General features: G+C 42.9%; 2 protein-coding genes across 4 annotated transcripts in view; one reads left to right on the top strand and one right to left on the bottom strand.

Moving 5' to 3' along the window:
• TMEM117 (transmembrane protein 117) overlaps nucleotides 1-12,296 on the top strand; it is a 257,186-nt gene that overhangs the window by 22,812 nt on the left and 222,078 nt on the right. The window lies entirely within an intron of this gene.
• Nucleotides 5,694-8,298, bottom strand: LOC140125839 (P2Y purinoceptor 1-like). Its single transcript, XM_072144714.1, has 3 exons — nucleotides 8,131-8,298; nucleotides 6,673-7,582; nucleotides 5,694-5,799 (listed from the first exon to the last, which is right to left on the bottom strand). Exons 1-3 carry the CDS (start codon nucleotides 8,210-8,212, stop codon nucleotides 5,694-5,696), a joined length of 1,098 nt encoding a protein of 365 aa, XP_072000815.1. The 5' UTR covers nucleotides 8,213-8,298.

The following is a 12,296-nucleotide window of genomic DNA, read 5'->3' as shown; positions in this document are numbered from 1 at the left end:
CAAAATAAACGTAAAATAAAAAAGGAAATGGCAGACTGTGCCTAATTGAAATCCAACCCCTAATAAATTTTCCCACTTCGGTCTTTGCAATGGATATGTGCGTCACTAAGCGCAAAACACAGCGGTCGCAAGTCTCACTACAAATTGCTCACAATTTGCTAGTAGATGCACTGCAGCAAGTACAGCCACCAGCAGATCAACCAGAAATCAAATATATATAACGCTACTGTAGGCGTAAGTAAGCCGTTTGGATTCTCCTATGGCTATTTTCTAGCCAAGTATGAAAGCACACTACTATGCCAGATGAGATGACGCTGAGTTATTAAACAAAATAAACGTAAAATAAAAAAGGAAATGGCAGACTGTGCCTAATTGAAATCCAACCCCTAATAAATTTTCCCACTTCGGTCTTTGCAATGGATATGTGCGTCACTAAGCGCAAAACACAGCGATCGCAAGTCTCACTACAAATTGCTCACAATTTGCTAGTAGATGCACTGCAGCAAGTACAGCCACCAGCAGATCAACCAGAAATCAAATATATATAACGCTACTGTAGGCGTAAGTAAGCCGTTTGGATTCTCCTATGGCTATTTTCTAGCCAAGTATGAAAGCACACTACTATGCAAGATGAGATGACACTGAGTTATTAAAAAAATAAACGTAAAATAAAAAGTAAATGGCAGACTGTGCCTAATTGAAATCAAACCCCTAATAAATTTTCCCACTTTGGTGTTTGAGGTGGATATGTGTGTCACTAAGAGCTAAACACAACGGTAGCAAGTCCCCCTGCAAATTCCTCACAATATGGTACTAGCTGCAAATAAAAAAAAAAAAAGTATAACGTTATTGTAGCCCTAAGAAGGGCTGTTGGGTTCTTGGAGAATCACTCCTGCCTAACAGTAAGCTAATAGAACACCCTAACGCTTTCCCTGACCAGCAGCAGCTCTCTCCCTAGCGGCATCCAGACACAGAATGATCCGAGCAGCGCGGGCAGCGGCTAGTCTATCCCAGGGTCACCTGATCTGGCCAGCCAACCACTGCTATCGATGTGTAAGGGTACCACGTCATGCTGGGTGGAGTGCAGAGTCTCCTGGCTTGTGATTGGCTCTGTTTCTGGCCGCCAAAAAGCAAAACGGCGGGAGCTGCCATTTTCTCGAGCGGGCGAAATATTCGTCCGAGCAATGAGCAGTTTCGAGTACCCTAATGCTCGACCGAGCATCAAGCTCGGACGAGCATGTTCGCTCATCTCTACTAATGACCAATACCTGCAAAGTAGGCTGTCCGGTTTCCACCCCCAACAAGTGTTTCAGTAAATACAGAACTTTCTTAAGGGGCACGCTGCTTAGTGCAACACTCTCCTTGCTAATATTGACATTAACATTTTTAGCACATTTTGTTGTTCTGGCTACACTTCCTTTTATATTGGTGTTTAAGCCACTAAGATATACTTTTGTTAGGCACCATATGAACTTTACTTTGTGATTTGTTGCTATGTGATTAGATCCTGTACTTTTCCTCTCATTGTGCTGCCCCAGTGTCCCAATTGTGTGGTTGTCATCTTCTATTTATTATCTTCATATTTTAATGCATTGCCAATAAAATCATTATTTTCTAAATGTAAGTCAACTGTAATGTGTGAATTCAGGGGCAGACGCTGTGACTGTGGTAATCTTCTTATATTTGTTATTCATGGCCACCTTCATGGTAGATTTCCTTTAATAGAAAATATACTGTGCTTTTTGTTTATTTTGGGCAAAATCCTAGTACTGATATCATAAAAATATACATGTTTAAATGGGGAGAAAAAATTACTTTAGAGCACTTTTGAAGAAATTTGTTCCACCCTTGAGGCATTGCTTATGGGTTAAAAAAAATCTCATTAAATACTCCATCTAATGAAGTAATAACAGCAGGGCTCTACTGGCTACTTGCAGGTGCGTTATGATCTGCAAACATAGGCATAGTTTCAGTGCACTGACAAAAGCTAAAATAAGATAAACTTTAAATAGATATAGATTTTAACGGGGCACCAGAATATTTTATTGTCACCAGGGACCTCATTTTTCACTAAAGACATATTGTAAAAGCCCATGACACCTGCAGTGCAAATCTGCCTTTCTGCCTTTTCTAAGCATTTGCATTACAATATAATTGTGTGTTATAACTTACCTTGCTCCCTGACAAAATCCAGGGGTAGTCACAGGGGCTGGACTTTGGTTTGGATGCATTTCAAAAAACAACATGTGGCTTTTCTGTGTTACCCACTCCTCAGAGCTTGGCCTCCACCTTTGTGCTCCTGTCTATCTCCACCACCTGCTTCTTCTCAGAGGTTACAGCCTGGTCAGCCTGACATCAGTGGGGGAGAGACAAGCTGTACAGGAGCACAAACATGGAGACAGCCTGCAGCTCAGACAAGTAACATGTTGTTTTTTGAAATGCATCCAAACCAAAGTCCAGCCTCTGTGACTACCCTTGGATTTTGTCAGGATGCAAGAGTAAGTTATTACTCACTATTATATTGTAATACAAATCCTTAGAAAAGGCAGAAAGGCATATTTGCACTGCTGGTGTCATTGGCTTTTAAAATCTGTATTTAGTGAAAAATTAGGTCCCTGATGACAGGTTCCCTTTAAATAGATGGACTGTTTTTGTAAATATTACTTTTATTGCTTTTTAAATATCTATTTGTATTTTATATGTAAAGAATTCCTTACTATACCATAGTTAATTCACACTAATTAAAACTATTGATTTGTCATACTTTCTTAACAGCCTTATTACACTGTTTTCTAAACAAGCACATAGCACAGCTGCATACACACACTTATTATGTATGTAGCAGAGGTTTGTGCGCCTGTAAGAAAGCAAATTGTAATGAGCTTATTTGAGCAAAGTTATTGCCATGTGTCAGTATTAGACAGCCAACCTTTCCTAAGAATAGTAATACCTATAGAAAAATAGAGGAAACCACTATAATAAAATCAATACATTTTATTGGATGGATTTAAAATGGACATACAATGAAACATATAAACATGTAGGAGGGAATACCACAAATTTTAGGACAAAAGGGCAGCATGGGAAATTTTAACCCTTAAATATGGTAACAAATCTTATAATTCCATGCTAGAAAAATTACTTAAATATAAAGAAAAAAACAAACCGTGTCACTAGACAAAATAAAGGGCACATAAACCATTACCCATTGTTATTATGTTAAAGTGTCACTAACAGGAATAAAGAGTATATTACAGGGCCAATACCTACTGCAGGGTTAGACCAGGCTGCCCAGCACCCATCCCTAAGAGTAGACATTGTACATCAGTGCAAATGTTATCTTGGATGTCAGCTAGACACTTTTCTCTTAGCTGCTTGAGCTTCATCATTAGTGCTTTCTCCATACAAGTCAGGTGTTTGCTGCATATTTCAGAACACACACCCATGATCAGTTCTAGAACTGACTCTTTGATTCCTGCAGATTCATATAATAAACAAACACTTGGCACTCCATTTAGTGATGCAAAGACATAGAAGTTTACTGGTGTATAAAGTATAACAATGCAAATTCATGTGACGTTTTGGTCTGAACAGCAGATACGGATTGCAAGGGGTTAGAAGGAGTAGTGATTAGAGATGAGCGAGCACTAAAATGCTCGGGTGCTCGTTATTCGAGACAAACTTTTCCAGATGCTCGAGTGCTCGTCTCGAATAACGAGCCCCATTGAAGTCAATGGGAGACCCGAGCATTTTTCAAAGGGACCATGGTTCAGGAATAAAATGTGTTATTTAATTGAAAAAGAATGTCTTCTGATAAGTTAGCAGATGTATGCAAACATCTGCAATCTATTCTTCACTGTTCCGCGCGTATATTATCTCCCGACAAGTTATCAGATGTGAAGAACAGTGAAGAATAGAATAAAAACAGTGAACACAGGATCATTTAAGTGAAAAACGCAGTGAAAAACACAGTGAAGAATAGATTACAGATGTTCGGCACATCTGCTTACTTGTCGGGGTGATACGCTGTCCCGGGATCCGCTCCTCTTCTTCCACTGAAGTCTCCCCGTGCTGCCCGATGTCTCCCCCGTGCTGCCGGATGTCTCCCCCGTGCTGCCCGATGTCTCCCCGTGCTGCCCGATGTCTCCCCCGTGCTGCCCGATGTCTCCCCCGTGCTGCCCGATGTCTCCCCCGTGCTGCCCGATGTCTCCCCCGTGCTGCCCGATGTCTCCCTCGCGCTGCCAGATGTCTCCCCGCGCTGCCCGATGTCTCCCCGGTGCTGCCCGATGTCTCCCCGGTGCTGCCCGATGTCTCCCCGGTGCTGCCCGATGTCTCCCCGGTGCTGCCCGATGTCTCCCCGGTGCTGCCCGATGTCTCCCCGGTGCTGCCCGATGTCTCCCCGGTGCTGCCCGATGTCTCCCCGGTGCTGCCCGATGTCTCCCCCGTGCTGCCCGATGTCTCCCCCGTGCTGCCCGATGTCTCCCCCGTGCTGCCCGATGTCTCCCCCGTGCTGCCCGATGTCTCCCCCGTGCTGCCCGATGTCTCCCCCGTGCTGCTTGATGTCTCCCTACTGCTTGATGTCTCCCTGCTGCCGTTCCGCGCGTATCTTCCGACAAGTAAGCAGATGTGCCGAACATCTGTAATCTATTCTTCACTGTGTTCTTCACTGTCTTTTTCACTTAAATAATCCTGTGTTCACTGTGTTCACTGTTTTTATTCTATTCTTCATTGTTCTTCACTGTGTTTTTTTAATTAAATGCTCGATCTCGAGCAGGGGAAATACTCGTCCGAGCAACGAGCCGTTTCGAATACCTTAATACTCGAACGAGCATCAAGCTCGGACGAGTATACTCGCTCATCTCTAGTAGTGATTAGTCGCTGTGTGGCGTAAGGTAGTGCAGAGGGCAGTAAGCACTGGGGCACTGTATAGTACAGCTAGAGACAGGAGGCTTCTTGAGAGGGACCATAGGACCTGTAGTGATGTCACAAGCATGTGATTTATCACATACTTTAGGACATCCAATTACAAACAAGTTGTCCTGCATCATTTGCAAGTACATAGTGTGATTGCAAAGGACCTTCAGTGATGTCAGAAGCATGTAACTCATCACATGCTTCAGATCGGCCAATTACAAACTTGCTGCCCTTGTTTGGCTTCATTGCCATGAGCTGATGTCATAACCTTTAAGTGCCCACCCACATCAGAAAAAAGCTGAATATGAATCTAATGTTTAATATACCAGATATATCTCAGGCTAGAAAGAAGCCAGTATCATGATACAGGTATTGTTGGAATTGTTATCAAAGGCTCTCTCCAGCTGCGCTAACAGCATTGCAGTTTCGCTTTAAAGTAATAAGACACAATTATACCTAGATAAATTTGATATTACTGTGATCGTATCCAAAGAAAAAAGGAGACCTGTCATTTGGAGCGCACAGTGAAAGCCATAAAAACCAAGCCCATAAAAAATAGTACAAATGCATTTTTTTCACCAATTTGACCAATATACAGTATGGCATATTAAATACCATCATGATGAAGTACAATTTGTTACACAGAAAACAAGGCCACACACGGCTCTGTACATGAAAAAAAAAGATAATATAGATTTTGAAGGTGGGGAGTGAAAAATAGAAACACAAAAACAAAAAGAGGGGTTGGCCACTCTTTTACATAAGTTGCCCATGTGCCTCTACTGACTTGTGGATAATCCCTTAATGTTCATCAAGTGATTTGGCAGTCCTGCTACTCGTACTGTGTGCAAACTCTTCATTCTTCTTTTACAACTCTGAGCTTTGCTGAATAGGAGGAGTTGTAGCAGGACAATTATGACTAATCTTCCTCATTCCCCTTTCCCTCTCACTGCCTCTGCCAGGAAGGATAGACTGTAAGAAGAAAGACCTAGTGGGATGGCCTATAGCAGTAAGAGAGAGGAAGCTGTGTGTGTATGCAGAGGGCAGCAACCTGAGAATAGGATAAGACAGAAGGTATCAAAAGACACAGATACATATACATGCAGATACATGTATGTCTAATTAAACTGATTTATTGAAAATTGGCCATCCCCTTTAAGTGGTATGTCACAGACCACAAGGGAAATTTATTCTGAGTAGATTTTTTAGATTTAGGCTAGATACACACAGGAGTGGTCAGTCTGCACACCAACAACGGCCATGTGTTTTAGCTCTTACAGTGATACATCAACAAATGTTGTCAACTGATATAGCACATCAGTTAGAATTGTACTTCTGACCTGAGATTTTACATCTGTTTTATTCTATCCACTCATGTAACCCCTTGTGGTACATATATGTGGTACACAATAATGAGGATAATCACACCCACTTTTATTATTAAAATGTTGAAGCATATGAGCTCACAAAACTCTATTTCGTAGGATGGACACATTTTTGGACTAACTACATTTAACATGTTGTAATGACTGCCATGGACCCAGTGCTGTTTTCTAATTCACACCTTTCTATAACCACAGGTTCCACTCACTTTTTTATGTGAGAGTACATATTTTTTTCATATAACACTGTATACACAGAAAATAAAGCAGCATGGTTTGTTGCAAACCTGTTTATTGTTGGTTTATGGGTTCCACCCTGTTTGAATGACAGCAATAAAATAATTTTCTGTAAGAACACTGTATAGGATTTATATACCTTAGCTTGTTATTTGCCAATATGAATATTACCGGGTTTGCACAGCTGCTTAAACTACAAACCATCTCAGAAATCTGATAGAATGCATAAAGTATACTGATATTACTAGCGTCTACTGAACAATTAAATTTGAAGAAAAGTATAACCATCATCATAATATGATACGGAACAAATGAGATGACAAACACAAGCATTGTGGCTGAAACCAGCATCAGAGGTTTCCTGGCCGTCCTTCGATGGGAGATGTCTTTAAGGTGCCTTAAAGCTCGAAAAGAACAAACATAACATGTAAATATAATAGTACCAGGAATTAAGAAACCAAATGTAAATCTAGACAGAGTAAGCGGAACCACAAAATTCATTGGATCTTCTAAGTAATCCAAACATGCGACAGCTTTTACTGCATGCCTCGTGTTTACTATGTAATAAATGTCTGGGATTGATTCAATGAAAATGAATAGCCATATTGTTAAGGTGCAAAGTTTGGCTTTCTTCTTGTCCCACCATTTCAGCGCTGTCAGTGGATGCACAGAGTAAAGGTATCTATCAAAACTTATAAGCATCAAGAAAAAAATACTGCCATATATGTTGATGTTGAAAAAAATCCTCTTAAACTGACAGAATGCAGGAACTGAATACATAACCACCTTATTGAAGCTGAAGTAGATGGAGATAGGAACTGTGATGATCCACGCAAAGTCACAGAGTGCAAGATTGAACAAGAAAATGGTGCTACTTGTCCATGCTTTGTTGTACTGGACATAACTGATGAGAACAAGTATATTACCCAGGAATCCAACTAAAATACATGTGAAGCACATTGCAATGAGAACACAGCAGTACCATTCAAGCTTTTCCTCTGAGCAGAAAATCGACACACAAGTAGTATTGCTCTTCAAGGGGTTAATACCTGTAGAGTAAAAAGTAGGCAGATTTGTAGTCTGGAAAATAGTAAACTTTCCTTAACCACATGTTAATCTCTCCATTGTGTTATATGAAGAATAGATGTTTTTAAACCAAACATGTTATATTGATTGAGTGTATTAGTTTTGAAAAACACTTTCATAACTCAGTTTTCTGCTGTCTGTTAGAGGAAATAAAGACCTGCTTTTCTTGTTTTTCTCTATTTTTACAATTTACTTGCATACTGTGGTGTTTATAACTAGGACTCCTAATAGTACTTCCATTGCAGATGTGAATGTGTACTTACTTGGAAGACTTATCTTTTATTATTCTGTTTGTACTTATTAATCCCCACTTGCTTACAGTCTCTCTAGAAGAACAATAACCTTTTTCTTCTCCATTTTGTTAATTCTCCATAAATATTAAAAGGAGTTTGATAAAATTGCTGCAAACTAGAGTTTGCGCCTAACTCCATTGACACACTAGACCATACCATGAGCAATATAAACATGATGGGTACATTCAGTATTAGTATAAAGCTGATGTGTTACATACCCTTATTTAAGAACTGTGAATCATTCCTGCTCCAGCATATCTGACCAGAGTCCTGGATTTTCGATTGGTGATTTTTATCCATTTTTCCGATTAATCTTCTGACAAGTTGCTTTTCTTAATTCAGTTGCTGCTTTATTATATAAGTGACTTCAGATCTTGTGTTCCACCTGTTTGGAATCTAAGACAGCTTCAATGTGATCTGTGTTCTGTGTCGGCTGCATACAATATTGAGTGCCTCTCAGCACTTGTTGACTTACCAGTTCATAATACGCAATGTATTTGTTTAACTAAATTGTGTATTTGTAAATTTATGAAATCGATGTGATAGTTAAGAATCGTGAAGTTGTATTGCACATAAACTTACTCGAATGTATACATACTTTTTGTAATATGTTTTTATTTTTTTATTTTATTTAACTTTTTTAAATAATTGCAGTGAAGGCCACCTAAAGTATTTTAGAGGGCTGATTATCCCATAGGTATTGGCAAATAACTAAATAGAATATGAAAAAGTTGAACCCACAAAATAACCATAAAAGCTTCAAGTTGTCCTGCAAAAAACACCAAACACAGTCCCATAGGTGGAAATTACTTGGGCTTGAAGAATTATCGGAAATTAGAGATGAGCGAGCACTAAAATGCTCGGGTACTCGTTATTCGAGACAAACTTTTCCCGATGCTCGAGTGCTCGTCTCGAATAACGAGCCCCATTGAAGTCAATGGGAGACTCGAGCATTTTTCAAGGGGACCAAGGCTCTGCACAGGGAAGCTTGGCCAAACACCTGGGAACCTCAGAAAAGGATGGAAACACCATGGAAATGGACAGGAAACAGCAGGGGCAGCATGCATGGATGCCTCTGAGGCTGCTTAAACGCACCATTATGCCAAAATTATGGGCAACAGCATGGCCATGACAGAGTGACCGAATGAGGCTAGATAGCGTCTAAAACATCCAATAATTGACCCTGACACTATAGGGGACTATGCAGAGGCAGCGGCAGCAGCGGCAGGCTAGAGAGTGTCTTGGCAACATACCCCAAATGGACTCAGGCTTAAAACCAATGGGTGGCAGAGAGGAACCAAAGGAGGTGAGCAAGAAGCGCTGAAATTATTTCCTCTGTGAACAAAAGGTTGACGGTATATTTAGTCGATAACACAGCATGGTGGCGACATAGTGACCAAGTTCCATAACGTATCTGGTGAAACACCCGAAAAATGAGCCTGACACAGCTCGTTTGATAGGCGTTTGGAGGCAGCCATGGAGAGGACTTCCATGATTAAGAGCGACAGTATGGGGCATCCATATTGCGCTTCTATGATTGCAACAGCAGGTCTCCAGCATGGCGGCGACAGACGCGCCAAGTTCCACTATGTATCTGGTGAAACACCTGAAAATTCTGCCTGACACAGCTCGTTTGATAAGGGGACCATGTATGGAGGCAGTGAACTAGTAGTAGATTAAAGGTGCAGCAGTTAAAACTATGTTAGTTGGATCTTGGCATGGAGCTGGCGCTCCGCTGCCAGGCGAGCTTTCGTCAATCCAAGCCCCTGTCTCTAGGCTACTCCCCAAACAGCACTTCTAAGAACCTTTTGTATAAGATCAAGTGTAGTAGCGTTCTTATAAGTTTGGGATATGGCGGGTGAAGGGAATGTAAACAGATGCGCAAGAAGCGCTGAAATAATATCGGTAAATGATAAAAGTTTGCCAGTATATTTTGTGGATTGCACAGCAGTGTGGCGACAAAGTTAACAAGTTTGATGTGGAATGCCCTGTAATAGCTCTTGGGCGGTGTGCCTTTTATCGCCTAGGCTCAGCAGTTTGAGCACCGCCTGCTGTCGCTTAGCGACGGCACTGCTGCTGTGCCTAGAGCTACCGACTGATGGCGCCATGCCCACAGATGGTAATTCGGAGGAGGAGGAGGTGGAGGAGGGGTGGGAGGAGGAGGAGGTATAGTAGGCCTTTGAGACCTGGACCGAGGTAGGCCCTGCAATCCTCGGCGTCGGCAGTATATGACCAGCCCCAGGGTCAGACTCGGTCCCAGCCTCCACCAAGTTAAGTGTAGTAGCGTTCTTATAAGTTTGGGATATGGCGGGTGAGGGGAATGTAAACAGATGCGCAAGAAGCGCTGAAATAATATCGGTTAATCATAAAAGTTTGCCAGTATATTTTGTGGATAACACAGCAGGGTGGCGACAAAGTTAACAAGTTTGATGTGGAATCCATGAAAACAACCCAAATTTCTGCCTGACACACCTCGTTTGATAAGGGGACGATGTATGGAGGCAGCTATATGGACGACTTTTGGAGGTAGCAATGGAGACAACGTGTGGAGGCTGCTATGGAGACAATTTAATTTGGATAGTGCCTGTATGTGGCAGTCCAAAAAAGTTTTCAAACCAGAGGAGCAGGTAGGTGGCCCTCCAGAAAAATTGAATAGATTGAGTGCCTGTATGTGGCAGTCCCAAAAATTGTTTAAAACAGAGGACCGGGTAGGTGGCCCTCCAGAAAAATTAAATGCATAGAGTACTATAGCCAGAGCCAGTGGGCCCTGTCAAAAAATAGCCAGTTTCCTCTGCTTTAGTGTACAAAGAGGAGGAGAAGGAGGAAAATGAGGAGGAGGAGTGCATAAATCATTCAGGTTGAGCTTCCTTCACCTGGTGGAGATTGGAAATTATGAGAAATCCAGGCTTTATTCATCTTAATAAGCGTCAGCCTGTCAGCGCTGTCAGTCGACAGGCGTGTACGCTTATCGGTGATGATGCCACCAGCTGCACTGAAAACCCGCTCGGACAACACGCTAGCGGCAGGGCAGGCAAGAACCTCCAAGGCGTACAGCGCCAGTTCGTGCCACATGTCCAGCTTTGAAACCCAGTAGTTGTAGGGAGCTGTGTGATCATTTAGGACGATGGTATGGTCAGCTACGTACTCCCTCACCATCTTTCTGATCAGCCCTACTCTGCCGAGACTGGGGACAGGTGACAGTGTCTTGCTGGGGTGACATAAAGCTGGCAAAAGCCTTGTAAAGCGTACCCTTGCCAGTGCTGGACAAGCTGCCTGCTCGCCTACTCTCCCTCGCTACTTGTCCCGCAGAACTACGCACTCTGCCGCTAGCGCTGTCAGAAGGGAAATACTGTTTCAGCTTGTGCACCAGGGCCTGCTGGTATTCATGCATTCTCACACTCCTTTCCTCTCCAGGGATGAGAGTGGAAAGATTTTGCTTGTACCGTGGGTCCAGGAGAGTGAATACCCGGTAATCGGTGCTGGAATAAATTCTTTGAACGCGATGGTCACGGGATAGGCAGCCTAGCATTAAATCTGCCATATGCGCCAGAGTACCAACGCGCAAGAATTCACTCCCCTCACTGGCCTGACTGTCCATTTCCTCCTCCTACAACTCCTCCAACTCCTCTTCTTCTGCCCATACACGCTGAACAGTGAAGGACTGAACAATGGTCCCCTCTTGTGTCTCGCCAACATTCTCCTCCTCTTCCTCCTCATCCTCCTCCACCTCCTCCGATATGCTGAGAAACAGACCTGAGGGTGCTTTGGCTATCAACAAGGGAATCTTCTTCCCCCGTCTCTTGTGACGAGCGCAAAGCTTCCGACTTCATGTTGATCAGAGAGTTTTTCAACAGGCCAAGCAGCGGGATGGTGAGGCTGATGATGGCGGCATCGCCACTGACCATCTGTGTTGACTCCTCAAAGTTACTCAGCACCTGACAGATATCAGAAATCCACGTCCACTCCTCATTGTAGACTTGAGGAAGCTGACTGACCTGACTACCAGTTCTGGTGGAAGTTGACATCTGGCAGTCTACAATCGCTCTGCGCTGCTGGTAAACGCTGGATAACATGGTTAATGTTGAATTCCACCTCGTGGGCACGTCGCACAACAGTCGGTGAGCGGGCAGTTGGAGGCAGCGTTGCGCTGCCCTGAGAGTGGCAGCATCTGTGCTGGACTTCCTGAAATGCGCACAGATGTGGCGCACCTTCGTGAGCAAATCAGACAGATTGGGGTATGTCTTGAGGAAACGCTGAACTATCAGATTTAACACATGGGCCAGGCAGCAGCAGCAACCGGACAGGTGGTTTGTGACTGTGGGAAGGGTCCAGAAAACAGTTCCTCAGAGTATGCCGGTTCAAATGCCAAATTTTCCTGGGAGGG

This window comes from Engystomops pustulosus, chromosome 4 (assembly GCF_040894005.1).
Source record: "Engystomops pustulosus chromosome 4, aEngPut4.maternal, whole genome shotgun sequence".
In the NCBI taxonomy this organism is placed as follows: Eukaryota; Metazoa; Chordata; class Amphibia; order Anura; family Leptodactylidae; genus Engystomops; species Engystomops pustulosus.
Note: the sequence above shows the minus strand (reverse complement) of the source record. Positions and strands in the feature narration are given on the sequence as shown.

Coding starts and splice junctions, on each gene's coding strand:
- LOC140125839 (XM_072144714.1), bottom strand. CDS start 8,212: ATGGATAAAAATCACCAATCGAAAATCCAGGACTCTGGTCAGATATGC. Junction 7,583..8,130: donor TTCACAGTTCTTAAATAAGG/GTATGTAACACA, acceptor TTTACTCTACAG/GTATTAACCCCTTGAAGAGC. Junction 5,800..6,672: donor TTGGCAAATAACAAGCTAAG/GTATATAAATCC, acceptor CCTCCTATTCAG/CAAAGCTCAGAGTTGTAAAA.